This window comes from Mustelus asterias, chromosome 3, assembly GCF_964213995.1.
Source record: "Mustelus asterias chromosome 3, sMusAst1.hap1.1, whole genome shotgun sequence".
Lineage (NCBI taxonomy): Eukaryota > Metazoa > Chordata > Chondrichthyes > Carcharhiniformes > Triakidae > Mustelus > Mustelus asterias.
Window position 1 is genome coordinate 142,315,938 of NC_135803.1, and position 20,747 is coordinate 142,336,684.

General features: G+C 42.6%; 1 protein-coding gene across 2 annotated transcripts in view; it reads left to right on the forward strand.

Annotated features, from left to right (window-relative positions):
• The first annotated feature begins 436 nt into the window (after nucleotides 1–436).
• Nucleotides 437–20,747, forward strand: part of LOC144491666 (mitochondrial mRNA pseudouridine synthase RPUSD3-like) — a 29,451-nt gene continuing 9,140 nt past the window's right edge. The window contains exons 1-6 of one of the 2 annotated variants that reach the window (XM_078209829.1): nucleotides 437–754; nucleotides 3,498–3,629; nucleotides 4,253–4,413; nucleotides 11,808–11,852; nucleotides 15,740–15,830; nucleotides 19,170–19,277. In XM_078209829.1, coding sequence (XP_078065955.1) covers nucleotides 3,499–3,629; nucleotides 4,253–4,413; nucleotides 11,808–11,852; nucleotides 15,740–15,830; nucleotides 19,170–19,277 — 536 coding nt within the window. In that variant the 5' untranslated portion in view covers nucleotides 437–754; nucleotide 3,498. Of the gene's footprint in view, nucleotides 820–3,497; nucleotides 3,630–4,252; nucleotides 4,414–11,807; nucleotides 11,853–15,739; nucleotides 15,831–19,169; nucleotides 19,278–20,747 lie in introns of both variants that reach the window. The other variant, XM_078209828.1, reaches the window with a different exon arrangement.

Consider the following 20,747-nt stretch of genomic DNA (forward strand, 5'->3'; position numbering starts at 1 on the left):
GGGTGGGACTGTGGTCGGTGCAGACCCGATGGGCCAAATGGTCTCCTGCACTATAGGATTCTATAATATAGCATGCATCTATAGGGATTGGAGTGAATTGAGTATAGAGTGCTTTTGTGATAGGGAAGTGACTGAGTTGTGTTTTGGGAATGGTGCTAAATAAACTGAGGTGCTAGACCTGCCAATTATCGCTTATTCTCAACAACAGTCACTCTTTCATTTTTGAGTTTAACTGGCTTATTTGTATTTCGCTTTTAGAAATACCCTCTGGATCACTTAATCTTGCAATCTGTGTCACTAATTCGCTAAAAAAAATTCACTCTAATACCTCTGAATGTGCTGTAATAAGCAGAAACAGGAAAAGTAAGCTAACATAAATGGTATGTACAGGGGCTGAGGTACAAGAGGCTGCTGCAGCTTCATGCTGGGCTCTCTCAATGGAGAGGCGGAACCAATCTTCCGAGCTCGGGTTTCTGACCGGCGGATAGGAAGTGGAGCTCAAGAGGGGCCTGGGGCTTGGGGTGGAGGCAGTAATCTGGGTGAATCGCATTCGGAAGGTGGATGTTGACAGGCGGCGAGGAGAACCGGAGCCGGAGAGAAACGACAGCTGATTGCAGCGCGGGGGGAACGCGGCAGGGTTAGAAACACTCAGATGTGACCGTCTTATCCAGGCCCTCCTCGCCGGTGCAACTCAAAAACTCATCCCCCCCCTCCCACACTGCTCTCCACAACTTTACATCTCCCTGTGGTTCAAGTATTTATCCAGTGTGCTGCTTTATAATATGATTGTATAACTTTATCTGAGATCGCACTTATAAGGTCAGCATCTTTCCATCATGTGTTTTTTATTACTTGGAAAGTGTATTCTGTCATGCTTATCCATATTAAATTGCATCTGCCACCTGTCTGCCCAATGCCACTCAGCCTGGAGTCTTCTACAATCTGATAAAGGGTCTCCCAGACTCAACGTTTGCTCTGTTCTCTCTCCACAGGTGCTGTCAGACTTGCTGAGATTTTCCAGCATTTTCTGTTTTCGTTTCAGATCCAATATCTGCAATAGTTTGCTTTTATCTTGTATAATCTTCCCTGTTTGCCTGTCAGCACCTTTACATCGGCAAATTTTGTGTATGTACACATTTTACATGACTGGAAACGGATTAAAAATATAATATTATAGTGCTTTTTACATGAAACTTTGGTTCTTAACATGCCTTACAACCAGTAGTGTAGTCACTACTACCATGTACAAAATATGTCAGCCAATTTCCATACAGCATGGTCTCACAACGTGACAATGACCAGATAATCTGTTTTCTGGAAGAATATCGATGGACCCCGCACTGATGTTTCTGGTGTTCCACTTCCAATCTGGCAGAACCCATCAGTGCTTGATGGGTTAGAAACATTCACTTTTGTACCATATGCTGGTATTTTTGTGACAAGCCTTGTTAAAAATATCCTTAAAATCATGTATCTATACTGTTTACCCTTTAGGTTCTTTACGCAGAGAGTGGTTGGGGTGTGGAATGGACTGCCTGCAGTGATAGTGGAGTCAGACACTTTAGGAACATTTAAGCGGTTATTGGATAGGCACATGGAGCACACCAGGATGATAGGGAGTGGGACAGCTTGATCTTGGTTTCAGATAAAGCTCAGCACAACATCGTGGGCTGAAGGGCCTGTTCTGTGCTGTACTGTTCTTCTATGTCTATTTATGCAATTGATTAACTCTTCAAAGAACTCTTATTAGATGCACCAAACATAATTTGCCTTTAATTTGTATTGTCTGAAATTAATTCCTGTTTCTAAAACAGCATTAATCTAGAGTTATGTATTCTTGTGTTTTTCCCACATCTGTCACTTGTCTTGTTTTTCCTTCTGTTGCGCCTTAAACACAAATATTAAATTGGTTATCCTCTAGATTCTGGCAAAATTTGCACACCTAGTCAGGACTAAAAAAAAATGATTAGAGCCTTTATTATTCCATATCTGATCCGACTTCCATCAATAGGGGAGATCTAATAGAGGTGTACAAGATTATGAAGGGGATAGATAGGGTGAACGGTGGGAAGCTTTTTCCCAGATCAGAAGTGACGATCACACAGGGTCACGGGCTCAAGGTGAGAGGGGCAAAGTATAACTCAGATATTAGAGGGATGTTTTTTACACAGAGGGTGGTGGGGGCCTGGAATGCGCTGCCAAGTAGGGTGGTGGCGGGAGACACGCTGACATTGTTTAAGACTTACCTGGATAGTCACATGAGCAGCCTGGGAATGGAGGGATACAAACGATTGGTCTAGTTGGACCAAGGAGCAGCACAGGCTTGGAGGGCTGAAGGGCCTGTTTCCTGTGCTGTACTGTTCTTTGTTCTTTACTCGGTGGTGCACAGTGGTTTGCACTGCTGCCTCACAGTGCCAGGGACCCGGGTTTGATTCCCGGCTTGAGTCACTGTGAGGAGTTTGCACATTCTCCCCTTCCTGCGTTGGTTTCCTCCGGGTGCTCTGGTTTCCTTCCACAGTCCAAAGATGTTGGAGGTTAACCCAAAGGTTAGGTGGATTGGCCATGTTAAATTGTCCCTTAGTGTCAGGGAGATTAGTTAGGGTAAATGCATGAGGTTATGGGGATAGGGTCTGAGTGGGATTATGGTTGATGCAGATTCAATGGGCCAAATAGCCTCCTTCTGCATTGTAGGGATCCTATGATTTAGCCATCAGTGATGAGTGATTTATTCTGGCTTTATTTCTGCTAACCTTTTTAGAATAAATCTATTTCTGTAATTTACCTGTAACATATGTTCTGTTTGTAGTCTTGAGTCTATTATGAGGTTAATAGATATACAGTCAAGTGTGTCACAAGAATAAAACATTGGATTGCATCTGAATCACTGGCATTAAACTTATCAATGAGATTAGCCTGGCTTTTGTCAATAGTGTGGTAATAGTAATGTACATAAGCAAATGAAGGAATAGAGTCAGAGGTTTACAGCATGGAAACAGACCCTTCGGCCCAACTTGTCCATGCCGCCCTTTTTTAAAAAACCCCTAAATTAATCCCAATTGCCCGTATTTGGCCCATATCCCTCTATACCCATCGTACCCATGTAACTGTCTACAGAGTCATAGAGGTTCACAGCATGGAAACAGTAGGAAGCCCAAGTAATTTTGCTAATATTTAACGATGTTTCAGATGATCATTGTTTATGGCACATTCTCTGAAACTGAACTTTGATAACTTTTATTGGCCTCATTTTGTTAGTAGAATCTAGCTATATTTAGAATCAAACAATGATTCAGCACTGAAAGAGGCCATTTGTCCCAACATACCTATGCTAGCTCTTTGGTAGAGCTCTCCAATTAGTCCCACTCTCCTATTTAAGGCAGATGAAGACATAGGTTTTGTTTTGTCTGGGAGCCAAATAAAAGATTCTGAGAATATGATGCCACCCTGTGAGCTCCAGCTGTGGTTGAGATGTTAAAGTAGTTGTGGTTTTAATTTAGGATGAATCACATAAGGAAGCAAGTATGGACAGGAAATGTGACTCGGACAGCAGTCATACTTGGATGCTCCTGGGTTTTCATACGAAGACTTGTGACTGACTCAGCATCACATCTCTCCCATCCAGTGTCCTGGTGAGTGGGTGAATTGTTTTATTTCCAAGTATTTTAGAATTCCAGGCACAGTTCCATACTTAGCAAAGTATGGGTAAAGTTCCAACAATTATTCGACATAGGCATGCAAAATAACGTGTTTAGCGTTGAGAATGTTCCCATTTAGAGAATCTCAAACATGTACAAAGTTGAGCACATGTACACAGAAGGGGCCTTTAAACAGGGGAATTGTGGAAGAGCAGCAGAATAGAGATGTACACTGATGTGGTACCTAGTCTCTCAATGACTAAACCCAACTTTCATACTCTTGTCTCAAATGACAGTGGACAGTTGGACCTCCCTCATGGGAAGTTTGCCATTGTAGGAAAGGATAGAGAAGGGTAAGTTCTTGGCAGCTTGACCATTAGCTATATATTCGAGTACTAATACATCTGATGAGGATAATATAAGTAAGCTGATGAGGAATAAAATGCAGGTAGTATTGTGAGCGGAGGGATGGGCAGGATTGGAATTCGAAAAACACTGGCATAGGTCAAACTGGAGCTGGAAATTCCAGAGGAACAGATGGATCTAGACGTTCAGAGAGAGGAGTGATAAGGCTACCATTGTTTTACCTTTCATTCTATGTTCCTGTTTCTTTATAGGTATAATATACAGCTAAAGGAGCAGATACCGAAACGTAGGCAGCATTTGAAAAAAGACAAGGCTGTTAATATCCTCCAGGATCCAGGTACCCCAGTGCTCCAGAAACTGACCAGGGATGAACTCCTGGAATTGCTAACAACCAGTGTGGTATACCAAGAAAGTGAGTGCCCGTTTCAGTAAAATCAACTCCACTATTTTTTGAAGTTAAACAAAAGGTGTGTGCAGCATACTTGTAGGGCTTTAAATGTGTAACTGCATTAGGACCTGTGTATCCAGGGACAAATTGTGTGTCCAGGAGTCTCCGCAATGCTGCCTCTGTGGTTAACTGCCATGTTGTCAATCACTACTGTTATATGTGAATACGTGGACCAAATACCATAAGATGCCGATATAACTTTACTCCTTACTCCAGTAAGGAGTCAATACTTAAGCTCAGGGCAGCAAAAGAATCTCACTTTCAGCATCCACTGTCAATGTTCAGCATTCGCAGGTCCGTCAAGTATTGCACAGGTTAGATAGAGAGTACTGTTTCTAATGCTTTATCTTAATAAATGTGCCTCTTAGTACAGCTTCTGAAGGAGTGTTGCAATCCCAGCTGTGTTAGTACTGGACAAGTCAGACAGTGGAACCTGGCTTGATAGATTTTTTTGCAAAACCGTAGAGGAAAACTACGAACAAATTCACAAAAGTCTGCTGCTGAATTTTAAATACGAAGAATAAGACACTTATTAAACAATAAAAATGAACTACATTACATCAGACAGGTTGGAAAGATCTCAAAACAAACACAAGAAAATAATTCAATTATTCAATTTTCCTTCACATCAGCTATATCATTTTTGATTTGATTTATTATTGTCACATGTATTAGTATACGGTGAAAAGTATTGTTTCTTGTGCGCTATACAGACAATGCATGTCGTACATAGAGGAGGAAAGTAGAGGGTGCAGAATGTAGTGTTACAGTCAGCCAGGATGTAGAAAAAGATTCACTTAATATAAGGTAGGTCCGTTCAAAAGTCTAATGGCAGCAGGGAAGAAGCTGTTCTTGAGTCAGTTGGTATGTGTTTTCAGATTTTTATATCTCTTTCCTGATGGAAGAAGATGGAAGAGAGTATGTCCGGTGTGCGTGGCATCCTTGATTATGCTGACTGCTTTTCCGAGGCAGAAGGAAGTGTAGACGGTTAATGGATGGGAGGCTGGTTTGCGTGATGGACTGGACTTCGTTCACGATCCTTTGTAGTTTCTTGCGGTCTTGGACAGAGCAGGAGCCATACCAAGCTGTGATACATGCCAAGCAGAGGACCAACTTTTGACTGCCTCCTTGGATCTTCAGGGCTTCTCTTCAGCCCCCTTTGCTCCAAGTCTGCATCCTGCAGCTCTGTCTTTAATTTGAACTCTATTTCTCTGCTTCTTTCTCCAACCTTTACTTCACAGGATCTGTTTCTGATCTCTGTCCTTATCCCTTACCTGGATATGGGACCTCTATCTAGTCCCTGCCTGAGACTTTCTCCTGGGGCCTCCATTCTGTTCCACTTCTTAGTTTGGGGCCTTCTCCCTGTCCCTCTTCCAGTGTCCTGCTCCTTGGGGGACACATTCTGGAATGGTGTGGCAGTTCAGGTCACCTGACCTGCCTTTTTCATACCGTTTGACTTCTTTTGGTCTGCGCATGTACACAGGGTTAGCATGTGGGCCGAAGAACAGAAAAACAGGAACCGTGTATATGTAGTCTTCTCCAGGTCAGCACAAATATGGAGGTTCCAAAGTCCACTGGGGAACTGTAAACTGCAGCTGTTGATTTAAAACCAAGGTAAGTATAGAGTTTTGTCACTACTGCAGCAGTAGAATTGTTTTCACATGGGATCTGACAAAAAATTAAGATGCAGCATGTTATTTGATTCTTTGATTTGACCTTAATACTGAAGGTTTTTTAAACCAGCTTAATGTGAAACAATTGCTAGGATCTCAGAGACCCCAGGTAACCATTTTTAAAATAGAAGAAATATGAAATCCCGGTTATTGACTAAAGACTAAAGTCACAAGATTCCATGGTTTAAAACAGAGGTATTTTTACTATACAAGAATCAACAAAGCAAACACTACATATGACATATCCTATACTCTAACATCAATAATTAACATGAGTCAAACATGAATTAACGGGCAAATTGTGGTTGAATATAAACTACAAATTGCACATTGAATAGCAGATTACAACTAGGATCATCAGTCCATTCAGATTTTGGTGATCACACTTGGTCTTAAAGTCCTTCAAACTCTGTCTTCCTCACCAGTAATTTCCGCTGCTCTCCTCCTAGAAGCTAATATGCATCTCAGCTGAGAGTAGCTCACAGCCAGCCCAGGTTGCAATAGCACAGTCTTCACCAAAAATGGCACACACTATAAAATCTGCTCAACTAAGTTAAAGCTTATTAGTGTCACAAGTAAGTTTACACTAACACGGCAATGAAGTTACTGTGAAAATCCCCTAATTGCCACACTCCGGCGTCTGTTTGGATACACTGAGGGAAAATTTAGCATGGCCAGTACACCTAACCAGCATGTCTTTTGGACGGTGGGAGGAACCCGGAGGGAACCCACACAGACACGGGGAGAATGTGCAAACTCCACCCAAGCTGGGAATTGAACCTGAGTCCCTGGCACTGAGGCAGCAGTGCTAACCACTGTGCCACCGTGCCATCCAACTCAGTCTGCTGGGGGTGGATCCAGTCTCACAACACCAGGTTAAAGTCCAACAGGTTTATTTGGTAGCATAAGCCACAAGCCTTTGGAGCACTGCCCCTTCATCAGGTGAGTGGGAGTTCTGTTCACAAACAGGGCATATAAAGACACAAACTCATTTTACAAAATAATGGTCGGAATGCGAGTCTTTACAGGTAATCAAGTCTTAAAGGTACAGACAATGTGAGTGGAGAGAGCGTTAAGCACAGGTTAAAGAGATTTGTCTCTTTAACATCTCTTTAACCTGTGCTTAATCCTCTCTCCACTCACATTGTCTGTACCTTTAAGACTTGATTACCTGTAAAGACTCTCATTCCAACCATTATTTTGTAAAATGAGTTTGTGTCTTTATATGTCCTGTTTGTGAACAGAACTCCCACTTACCTGATGAAGGGGCAGCGCTCCGAAAGCTTGTGGCTTATGCTACCAAATAAACCTGTTGGACTTTAACCTGGTGTTGTGAGACTTCTTACTGTGTTTACCCCAGTCCAACGCCGGCATCTCCACATCAGGGGTAGATCCACCAATGTTATCTTCAAGTAATGGAAAAGGCTGCAGAAACCTATTCTCAGCTTCTGGATCAAGCCTCTTCAGCTTGCTTGTACTGCATTAGTGGACCGAACTGCTATTGCTCAGATTGAACTTATCTGTGGCCTTTTATTTCTTTTAAACAGGGTCAGTTTTTCCAGAACATTTGGTTTCCAAACCTCAAGTTTGTTTTTGTTCCCTTAGCGAATGAGAGGGTCGGTTCCCTTTCTATGTTTCCATTTTGTTTTCCATTTCAATTCAGTTGTTGTTTTAGTTAGGGTCTGTGACAAAAAATACAAATGAAGTTTATAAACACTGATCCACTATCCTGGAATAGTTGGTTTGCAGAGACTAGTATGAAAGGGAGAGGCCAAGTTATTCATTTGAAAGCAGGGGATGTGGTGTGATGATGTGGTTGATAGTTATTGCTTTGCTATTTCAGTCCCAGTCACTTTAATGTATTTATTGACTTGTCTTGTTCAAATCAGAGAATCTCATCTAAAGTCTTGAAAGAAGGACAAGGTCTGGTAGTTTCATTATAGTTTGTGAAGTAATTGTATTTTCTACTATAGGAGGAATTGGCTAAGTTTAATATTACTGTGGAAATATGAGTTGTCACTTTGCATTTACTCAGTTCTGATTTATCATGGAATCCCTACAGTGCAGAAGGAGGCCATTTGGCCCATCGAGTCTGCACTGACAACAATCCCACCCAGGCCCTATCCCCGTAACCCCACATATTTACCTCACTAATTCCTCTAACCTACGCATCCCAGAACATTAAGGGTCAATTTTTAGCAAGACTAATCAACCTAACCCGCATGTCTTTGGACTGTGAGAGGAAACTGGAAGAAACCCACGCAGACAAGGGGAGAACATGCAAACTCCACGCAGACAGTCCCCTGAGGCCGGAATTGAACTCCGATCCCTGGAGCTGTGAGGCAGCAGTGCTAACCACCCCTAAATTTCTTAAAGATTACTTGGCATTTAAAGCCTGTATTTCTTTTAAAAACTAGCACAATGAGATGGTGACATGCAGAAGTTAAGAAGAGACCTTCAGATGATGAAACTGTGTTCAAGACCTGAAGAATGTTGGGGAGCAATTCTCTGACCGCACCATGCTTGGAGCAAATTGGGCCGATCCCAAAGAATAAATAGCTTGCAAGCCTAAAATTCTGTATTGTGCCCAGTGTCAACCAATTCTCCCGACCCCTTTCTAATGGCGCGAACCAGATCAGTCCCAGAAAGGGCACAAGTCCGATTAGCGTATTTAAATATGCATAGCTCATTCAAATTCCAGCACACGGAATTCACCAGCCTTCAGACGCTGGGTGGGAGTGCATGGAGACCATTGAAGCCCCTGGGGGGGTTGGGGCAATAGCTGGACATGCCCACCTGCCGGGGTGCAACTGGCACCCCAGCGGTGGCACCAGGCACTGGTGCCAGTTGGGCACTGCTAAGAGGGTGAATCCTGAGTGGGGGCTATGCAGGGGGCCATGACAGGTGGGTTGTGCAGGGGTGGATCATGTCAGGGGTCCTATTGTGGGGGGGATGGGGGCACGGGACCCTTTGGGATGGCCCCGATGCCGGAGACCTGTGTTGGGGAGGGGAACATGCAACCGATGAAGTGGGAGGTCCCGACATCCGTGGGGTGAGGGAGGGGGTGCACTGAGTGGTTTGGTACAAGCGAGTGGCTTGCTAGGTCACTTTAGAGGCAAGTTAAGAATCAACCACATTGTGGCGGGTCTGGAATCACATACAGGTCAGACTAGCAAAGATGACATGTCTTCCCTAAAGGACATTAGTGAAACAGATGGATTTTTACAACATATAAACATATGAATTAGGACCAGGCATAGGCCATTCAGCCCTTTGAGCCTGCTCTGCCATTCATTATTTGATCCCTTTAGCCCCAAGAACTATATCTAACCCCCTCTTGAAAATAATGTTTTGGTCTCAACTGCTTTCTGTGATAGGGAATTCCGCAGGCTCACTGCTCTCTGGTTGAAGAAATTAATCATCGTTTCAGTCCTAAATAGTTTACCCCTATCCTTAAGACTGTGAGCCCCTGGTTCTGGACTCCCCTGCCATGGGGAACATCTTCCTTTCATCTACCCTGTCTAGTCCTGTTAGAATGTTATAAGTTTCTATGAGATCGAAGGAGATTGTCATCGTCTTCAGGAAGCGTAAAGGAGAACATGCCCCTGTCTACATCAACGGGGATGAAGAAGAATGGATCGAGAGCTTCAAATTTTTAGGTGTCCAGATCACCAACACCAACAACCTGTCCTGGTTTCCCCCCCCCCCATGCCGACACTATAGTTAAGAAAGCCCACCAATGCCTCTACTTTCTCAGAAGACTAAGGAAATTTGGCATGTCAGCCAGGACACTCTCCAACTTTTACAGATGCGCCATAGAAAGCATTCTTTCTGGTTGTATCACAGCTTGGTATGGTTCCTGCTCTGCCCAAGACTGCAAAGAACTACAAAAGGTCATAGATATCATAGAATCATAGAATCCTACAGTGCAGAAAGAGGCTATTCGGCCCATCGAGTCTGCACCGACCACAATCCCACCCAGGCCCTACCCCCATATCCCTACAGGTCGTGAATGTAGTTCAGTTCATCACGCAAACCAGCCTCCCATCCATTGACTCTGTCTACACTTCCCACTGCCTCAGCAAAACAGCCAGCATAATTAAGAACCCCACGCACCCCGGACATTCTCTCTTCCACCTTCTTCCGTCGGGAAAAAGATACAAAAGTCTGAGGTCACGTACCAACCGACTCAAGAACAGCTTCTTCCCGGTTGCCGTCAGACTTTCGAATGGACTTACCTTGCAATTAGTTGATCTTTCTCTACACCCTAGCTATGACTGTAACACTACATTCTGCACTCTCTCATTTCCTCCTTCTGCTTTGTCTGTATAGCGCGCAAGAAACAATACTTTTCACTGTATGCTAATACATGTGACAATAAGTCAAATCAAATCTCACTCATCTAAACTCCAGTGAATATAATCCTAACTGATTCAATCTCTGTCCTCATATGTTTAAAGTTTATTTATCAGTGTCACAAGCAGGCTTACATTAACACCGCAATGAATTTACTGTAAAAATCCCATAGTCACCACACTCCAGCGCCTGTTCGGATACACTGAGGGAGAATTTAGCATGGTCAATGCACGTAACCAGCACATCTTTCAGACTGTGGGAGGAAACCGGAGCACCTGGAGGAAACCCACGCAGATACTGGGAGAACGTACAGACTCTGCACAGCCAGTGACCCAAGCCAGAAATCGAACCCAGGTCCCTGGCACTGTGAGGCAGCAGTGCTAACCACTGTGCCACCGTGCCGCCAGTCCCACCATCCCAGGAATCGGTCTGATAAACCTTTGCTGTACTCCCTCCATAGCAAAAACATCCTTCAGATAAGGAGACCCAAAACGGCACACAATATTCCAGGTGTGGCCTCACCTAGGCCCTGAATAACTGCAGCAAGGCATCCCTGCTCCTGTACTCAAATAATCTCGCTATGAAGGGCAACATACCATTTGTCTTCATTGCCTGCTGCCATCAACTTCCCAAGGGCAGTCCCAATTTCATGAATGAATAAATACAAATGAAAATGATTGGGATTGGGGAGACTCATTTTAAACCCTGTGGTTAAAGAAACATTAGCCATCTGATCCTTAACTTTAACCTTATGAACATTGGAAATATACAAAAAGAGTTAATTTATTACATTTTTGTGCAGTGACTATGTCCTTTACATCCATGTCTTTGCCAAATTGAAAGATCGTCGATGTAGAAACACCAATATTTACTGAAGAGATTCCACTGCTCCGCAACAATAAGGAGAAAGTTTGTTTAATGCACATTATGTAGGTCATGTGAAACATTTTAAAGAACGTGAGATACATTAAGATAAAGGCAAATTGCTGCAGATGCTGGAATCTGAAACAAAGGCAAAAAATGCTGGAAAATCTTAGCAGATCTGACAGCGTCTGTGGAGAAATAATCAATTTTCCACCATTTTCTGCTTTTGTTTGAGATGCATTACCATTGAGAGTTTGCAAGTTTAATTACTTTGTCTTTATTCCCTTCAGCCAAGCTCAGATCAAGGTTTCAGCTCCATATGAATAGTTTTATTAAGCAACAAAGGCGTGTTCCTTGTAGTTTCTGTGTCGTAGTGACATGGCATGTAGCATTTCTCTTAATCAATGCATTGTGTGCGTAACAGAATAAGCTGAGTCCTAAACTTAATGTTTGCTTCCCCACCAGATCCTCTGATCGCCATCAGTAAACCTCCAGGGCTCCCCATCACAGGTAAGTGTGCACATTCTTGAGTTGAAGTGTGTGTGTCGCCTTTATTTGAACCAGATTAAAAATAACATTCCAGTCTGGGTGGTGCCAGGTATTGGGGTTCTGAAGGTTGCAGGACGTACCTTCAGGCCACCCTTACATAGAACATAGAACAGTACAGTACAGCACAGTACAGGCCCTTCGGCCCTCGATGTTGTGCCGAGCTTTGTCCGAAACCAAGATCAAGCTATCCCACTCCCTATCATTCTGGTGTGCTCCATGCGCCTATCCAATAACCGCTTGACAGTTCCTAAAGTGTCTGACTCCACTATCACAGCAGGCAGTCCATTACACACCCCAACCACTCTGAGTAAAGAACCTACCTCGGACATCCCTCCTATATCTCCCACCATGAACCTTATAGTTATGCCCCCTAGTAACAGCTACATTCACCCGAGGAAATAGTCTCTGAACATCCACTCTATCTATCCCCCTCATCATCTTATAAACCTCTATTAAGTCACCTCTCATCCTCCTCCGCTCTAAAGAGAAAAGCCCTTGCTCCCTCAACCTTTCCTCATAAGACCTACCCTCCAAACCAGGCAGCATCCTTACCTTCGCAGTAAGGCTCTGATCTAAAAATTGCGGTCATACGATGGCATTGAATAAAGGCTCAGTGCCTATCCATGAAGAAAAGAAAAACTAGATGTAGAATTACCCTCTGCCACATTCTCCTAACACCGACATTCTCCTAATGCAGCTCTTGGTGGCTAGTTACAGAACAACCTTGATTTGAATGCTGGAAATAACTATCCAGCTTTCCTCTCAGTTGAGCATTGGTAAAATTGTAAAGGGAGAAAATGACAGCATAATTAGTGTTCTGCCTGCAATGTGTGGGAGGATGCAGTTTGAATCATTATTCTGCTCTGCTGTTGTACTGATGGGTGAAGAAAATCATTCAGAATATTTCATTGTGGCAGTAGCTCATGCCAACAAAGGGCACAATGATAGAGGAGTATGTTCAGATCGACTGAAGAATAGAGAATGCACTTGTGACATGTATGTGTCTGTAGGCTGGGTGAGGACAGAGTTAGCCCCAGCAGTGATTCTTCTGTACAACACTCACTGACAATGCTCACACACAAATAACTGATACTGAATGAAAGGAGTACTGAAGGATGTCCCTGCAGCATGGAAACAGACACTAGGAAGAAGTTAATACCTTCAGGAGGGGCAGGACTGCAAGCAGAAGAAAGGTGTTTAAAATATCACTATTTTCGAGCACAAGCTTAGCTTCCTTGGACCCACAATATTCTGTTTGTTACACTCAAACACATACACTCAAAGTGTGGTGATATTCCATACATTTCAGGTATAATGTGCTGCTACAGAATTGCAATTTTGAGCCAGGATTCTGTTCCTTTTCCTATGCTTTACAATTGGTTTTACTAGCAATGTTATTATTCAAGTTGCTCAAAACACTAAAGTAGAATCTTGTAAAGATATAAGTATGAATATTATGGAAGCTAGCTGTACATTGGAAGGCAAATGAAGTTTTGGTTTTTGTTGGAGGAAGAGTCCCTTGTGTAAAAAAAGGAGTTTTGTCAACTGTGTAGAGATTATGTGGGTCAAGGGAAAGAGTGGGAGGGAAAGAAGTTGGTATTAATTCTTTGTTCACCACTTAAAAAGGAAGTACAAAAAGAACTTGACTCGTAAATATTACAGTTGGAGAAACTCCAAACTCTCCCACAGAGGGCACTGCAGATACACTGAGGTCAGCCACTCCTTGCCCTCGCATACACAAAAACGGGGACCCTGATGAACTCTCTCTCAGAGCACCACAGGGAGACCTCTTGAGATTCTTTCAGTTTAAGTATAGTTTCTGAAGTGTTTTTGTAGCGTTTGTAAATCGTGGCTCTCAAAGTTGGCTGTGAGTTAAAGGACGGCTATGGGTCCTTTAAATGTGGCGCTACGAGAATTTATGACGGAGGATAGGGAAATGGCTGAGAAACAAAACTTTGGGTGGAATTTTCCCGTCCCACTTGCCACAGGAATTGTAGTGGGCGGGGCACCGACCATGCAGAAATCCATTGACCTCCGACGGGATTTTCCGGTTTTGGGGTGAATGCGGCTGGAAAACCTTAGCCTTGTGTCTGTCTTCACAGAGGAAAATATATAAAACTTCCCAGAAATACTAGGGAGCCAAGGAAGTAGTCAAAATGAGGAACTGGAATAAATTATTATTGATGAAGCGATAGTACTCACAAAATTAATTGGATTGAAGGTTGATAAATCCCCTGGACCAGATGAGCTACATCCCAGAATGTTGAAGGAAATGGCGATAAAGATAGTGGTTGCATTGGTGGTGGTTTTCCAAAATTCTGTAGATTCAGGAAAGATTCCAGCAGACTTAAAAGCAGCCAATGTAACCCCACTATTTAACAAGGCAAAGAGTGAAAAAATTGAGAACTACACACCTATTCGTTTGACATCAATGGGGAAAGTGTTAGAAGCTGTTATAAAGGATGTGATCCCAGGACACTTAAAAAATAATGATATGAATGGGCAGAATCAACATGGATTTATGAAAGGGAAATTGTGTTTGACAAACCTGTTGGAGTTTTTTGAGGGTGTTACTTGTAAGCTTAGACAAAAGAGAACCCGTGGGTAGTAGTATATTTGGATTTTCAAAAGGCCTTGCATACGATCGCACAGGGGAGATTAATAAACAATAAATAGAGTGCATGGGATTGGGGAAATGTATTGGCATGGATTGAAAATTGGTTACCAGGCAGAAAACAGAGTGTTGGAATAAATGGGTAATTCTCAGAATGGCAGGTTGTTACAGTGGGGTACGTGAAGATCAGTGCTGGGGCCACAGCTACTCACATTCTATATAAATGATTTGGATGTGGGGACCAAATGTAATATTTCCAAATTTGCTGATGAGACTAAACTAGGTGGGAATGTAAGTTGTGAGGAGGATGCAAGGAGGCTTCAAGAGGATTTAGACAGGCTAAGTGAATGGGCAAGAACAAGGTAGATGGAATACGTGAATAAGTAAGAAATTATCCACTTTGGTAGAAAACACAGAAAGGTGAGATGTTGGGAAGTGTTGATGTCTGAAGGAACCTGGCTGTCACTGAAAGCTAGTATGCTGGTGCAGCAAGCAGTTAGGAGGAAAATGGTATGTCGGTCTTCATCACAAGGGGATTTGAATACAGGAGTAAAGATGTCTTGCTGTGGTTGTACAGAGCTTTGGTGGGATCTCACCTGGGGTATTGTGTATAGTTTTGATCTCATTATCTAAGGAAGGGCATATTTGCCATAGTGGGACTATAAAAAATTCACCAGACTAATTCCTGAGATGTTGAGAAGTGATCTCATTCATATTTACAAAATTCTTTCAGAACATGAAATGTAGATGGGATGTTTCCCCTGGCTGGGAGCCTAGAACCAGCGTTCTGAGTCTTCGAATAGGAGCAGGCCATTTAAGTCTGAGATGAGGAGGAATTTCTTCACATCGAGGGTGGTGAATGTTTCAGATTCTGTATGTCAGAGGGCTATGGATCTCAATCATTGAGTATGTTCCAAACAGAAATGGGTAAATCTCTGGATATTAATGACATCAAAGAACATGGGAATAGTGGAGGGAAATGGCATAGAAGTAGATGATCAGCTGTGATCTGTTTCGGTGATGGAGCGGGCTTGATGGGCTGAATGGCCTACACCTGTTTCTATGCTTTCCCCCCTTTCCATTTGCTGAATGATGGACTATGACCAGCAGTGGACCATGAAATGTTAGTATCGTGTCAGCTCCAACCTGACTACAAAAACTGATTAGTTACTGCTGACTGAATGAGAATCATTGCTTAAAAGAAACAAAACATTTTTTTTTCACTGTACATCAGGTAAAGACCTCTCTTTGACCTCACTGCTTCCAGAACTTCAGCAGCAATTGCATCTTTCGAAAGAACTCCACATTGTAAAAGCAAGTAACAGGTAAGTGGCTTCAATGTAGAAATCTGACAGGTCTTTAGGAAGTACCGTGAAACTAACAGTACACACAGGATCAGAATGTAATTTGGAAGTCCGATAACAAAATGTAGAAACAGAGCATAATGGATTTTATTTTATTTAACATATCACCAGTGATTATGCCAGAGCAATAGAACACAGATACAGGACCAATGCAGAATTAATTTTGATTTGATTTATTATTGTCACATGTATTAGCATACAGTAAAAAGTATTGTTTCTTGCGCACTATACAGACAAAACATATCATTCATAGAGAAGGAAACAAGAGAGTTTAGAATGTAGTGTGACAGCCATAGCTAGGGTGTAGAGAAAAATCAACTTAATGCAACCTTAATAAAGGTAGGTCCATTCAAAAGTCTGACGCCAACAGGGAAGAAACTGCTCTTGGGTTGGTTTGTACGTGACCTCAGACCTTTGTATCTTTTTCCCGACGGAAGAACGTGGACGAGAGAATGTGTGGGGTCCTTAGAGAACGAATGTCCTGGCTGCTTTGCCGAGGCAGCGGGAAGTGTAGACAGTCAATGGATGAGAGACTGGTTTGCGTGATGGATTGGGCTACATTCATGACCTTTTGTAGTTTCTTGCGGTCTTGGGCAGAGCAGGAGCCATACCAAGTTGTGATACAGCCAGAAAGAATGCTTTCTATGGTGCATCTGTAAAGGCTGGTGAGAGTCGTAACTAACATACCAAATGTCCTTAGTCTTCTGAGAAAGTAGAGGCGTTGGTGGACTTTCTTAACTATAGTGTCGGCATGGGAGGACCAGGACAGGTTGTTGATGATCTGGACACCAAAAAACTTGAAGCTCTCGACCCTTTCCACTTCGTCCCCATTGATGTAGGCAGTGGCATGTTCTCCTCTACGCTTCCTGAAGTCGATGACAATCTCCTTCATTTTGTTGACATTGAGGGAGAGGTTATTGTTGCCGCACCAGTTCACCAGATTCTCTATCTCATTCCTGTACTCAGTCTCCTCATTATTTGAGATCCGACCCACTACGGTGATGTAGTCAGCAAACTTGAAAATCTAGTTGGAGGGGAATTTGGCCACACAGTCAGAGGTGTATAAGGAGTACAGTAGGGGTAAAGTAAGGTAGAGTAAAAAACAAAACTGGTGAACTGTTCTTCATTGCGAAAAGAGCAATGAAAGTTTTGAACTTTGATGCATTCTGGAGCATAAAAAAGGATGAGGTATACAGCATGGAAGAGCACATCCAAACTTTAAAAGCAGATAATTGAGGATCTAATGAGTGAATTGGAAAAGTCTTAAGGAGCCGTCAGTAACCATGGGAGAAAGATTGCAAAATGAACCGAATGTCTGTGTGAAGTTGTTAACCTTGTATAAGGACGATTCTGAAAGAAAGGCAACTGAACTGACCAGAATAGTTGCTGCTGTGAATGAAAAGATTAATAGGCTTGGAAAAGAATTGAAAAATAAGAGAACAAACATATACTGGGATGAAATTGTGTAAGAGGTGCACAGTTCTGATCATCCTATTATAGAAAGGATATTATTAAACTAGAAGGAGTGCAGAAAAGATTTACTAGGATGCTACTGGGACTTGATGGTTTGAGTTATAAGGGGAAGCTGGATAGACTGGAACTTTTTTCTCTGGAGCGTAGGAGGCTTAGGGGTGATCTTATAGAGGTCTATAAAATAATGAGGGGCACTGATCAGCTAGATAGTCAATATCTTTTCCCAAAGTTAGGGGAGTCTAAAACTAGAGGGCATAGGTTTAAGGTGAGAGGGGAGAGATACAAAAGGGTCCAGAGGGGCAATTTTTTCACACAGAGGGTGATGAGTGTCTGGAACAAGCTGCCAGAGATAGTAGTAGAGGCGAGTACAATTTTGTCTTTTAAAAAGCATTGAGACATTACATGGGTAAGAGGGGTGTAGAGGGATATGGACCAAATGCGGGCAATTGGTACTAGCTTAGTGGTTTAAAAAAAAGGGGCGGCATGGACAAGATGGGCTGAAGGGCCTGTTTCCATGCTGTAAACCTCTATGACTCTAAGTGGCGATGAAGATTCCATTTCTCAAGCATCAACAAGAAGAATATGGAACATGTGTAGAAGGCTGTGGGACATCTCTTGAATAAGCTAGAAAATTACTTGACTAAAGTGAGGAAAGCTCCCTCAGTGCCAATATTTATCTGGTGTTGATCAAAACAATTAAATTACGAAATCTGTTGTGGAAGAAGTGAGTGAAGAAGATCATTTTGAAGCAGGTTTTCAAACAGGCGTGTATGTTTTCTGTAGCAAACTTAGAGGACCCATTGAAGGCATGTTTGCAACAACAGAGGAAAAGAGTTAGAAAAATCCCATGTTCTGTAATAATGTTGAGAATCCTATGCAGAAATCATTTCTATCTTAGAGTGAATAATATGCATCCACATTGACCCGGGGAGTATTGATTTACTGTTAAACCAGAGAGATTGAAAACCCAGGTACAATCTAGAAATACAAGCTGGTCAAACTGTTTCTAAAGGAAACTTTAATGTTTCTTCCCTACCTTTAGTTGACCACGAAGAGATTATGGGGGGAAAAAAAACATGTAATCGTTGTTAAACTCTCTCTTTAACTCTGTCCAAAGTTTAAAGAACGAGTATAGGAGGAAAAGCAGGTTCTGAATAATAATAATTCTCTGATGTTTAAATCCTACTTGTTACGTGTACTGGCTTTTTTTTGGTTATACCTTTGTAATTTTGTGGCATGATATGTGTAAGTGTGGAACAAAATGATATCTGTACAACATGTATTAAACTATTTGTTAGAAGTTTGTGACATTAGGTATTTCTTGTCATGAAATTGTGAAGAAACCTTCACTATGGTGCAGTTTTCTTTCCCCCAAAAGTATAAGATAGATTTGGTTTATCTTTCTGATCTTAAGTTTATTTTGGCCGGAATTTTCTGGCTGTACACACACGCAGGATCTTTCAGTCCTGCCAAAGCGCACTCCCTCTATGGGTTTCCCAGCACAAGGAGTACATTCAAAGGGAAAGCCTGTTGACAATGGTGGGACAAGAAGATCCCGTTACTGGTGGGTTGCTTCCACGACGGGTTCCACGGTAAAGCCTGCCCTTTGTTTCGTTTGTTCAAAAACTATGGAATTTTGTGTCTTTATGCAAGTGTCTTGAATCTCATATTTTATTCACTTTAAAGTTCCTAACCAGATTGGACCAAAAATTTGGGGTCTGACTACTGGTGCTATATAATCTGTTCATTGTGAATAACCTAGTTATTCATGTTCTTCTGTATTAACAGAAGGTAACTCTTGGCAAATATTGCACTGTTCCTTCGCAGGGTCTGCTCTGGCCTAGTGCTACTTTCCACCTGTCATCACACCACCAAACTCATTGAGGATGCCTTCATCCAAGCTCGGAGAAGGAAGGAAGCATTTGTCAGTTACTGGTAATGGTTGAGTTATGGTACAAATTTAAAATGAAAATTTATAAAAGTTTGTATATGCTAACCTGGGGTTCTTGTCACACGTGCTAATCAAAGGAACCAAAATCTGCACTAACTATAATAAAAACACAATTGTAGTATCTTTTAACAATTCAACAATAAAATGGAGCTGCCATTTGGTTACACCTAGAAATGGGCATTATGCACAGACTGACATAAATTTTCCTGGAATAGAATTATAGAATACCTACATTGCAGAAGGAGGTCATTCGGCCCATCGAGTCTATACCGAATCAGTGACAGACCTTTCCCTATAACCAAATGCATTTACCGTGTTAATCCCCTTAACCCACACTAAGATCTTGGGACACTAAGTTGCAATTTAGCATGGCCAATCCACCTCACGTGCACATCTTTGGACTGTGGGTGGAAACCGGAGCACCCGGAGGAAACCCACGCAGACACGGGGAGAATGTGCAAACTCCACACAGACAGTCACCCAAGGCCAGAATTGAACCCAGGTTGCTGGCGCTGTGAGGCAGCAGTGCTAACCACTGTGCCACCATGCTGCTTCTGCATTTCTCTGCATTCAAGCCACATTAAAGCCATTTCATACAAGGTTTGCTGTGTTAAAGTGCCAATACCACAGCTGTTAGCAGCTGTGCATTACTGAGCACTGTGAGTAACAGGGCTATCACAAAGTCAAATTCACGAGCACAGGTCATAAGACGTAGGAGAGAAGTAGGCTATTTGGCCAACGAGTCTGCTCCGTCATTCAGTGAGATCGTGACTGATCTGATATGATAATCCTGATCCAATATAATAATAACAGGGCTATCACTAACTACATTTCTGACCCATTTGACCTGGGAGTAACACTCCAGTCAGCAGTTTTGTTTAAAACTCTGTCAAGCGTTTTTGCCATGTTTTGAAACGCAACTTAAATTGAAGCTTAAATTTAAAAAAAAGATGTGTGTGTTCTTTCCCGCTGATTTTTAAAAATCACTGTGCTAAATGCTGTCCCCAACTTATTTTGTAGCCAGCTGCAGGACCTGTATCACTGCAGATATGCAAGTGTGGCTAAGAGATGGTGGAGGGACAAGAAAACAATGGTATATGTATAGGGGTGAGCAGGGTTTTGAGAGTGAGACTGGGAGGCATCACAGAAATCTTAGAATCTTAGAAACCCTACAGCACAGAAAGAGGCCATTTGGCCCATTGAGTCTGCACCGACCACAATCCCACCCAGGCCCTACCCCCATATCCCTAGATATTTTACCCACTAATCCCTCTAACCTACGCATCCCAGGACACTAAGGGCAATTTTTTAGCATGGCCAATCATCCTAACCCGCACATCTTTGGACTGTGGGAGGAAACTGGAGCACCCGGAGGAAACCCACGCAGACACGAGGAGAATGTGCAAACTCCACACAGACAGTGACCCAAGCCGGGAATCGAACCCAGGTCCCTG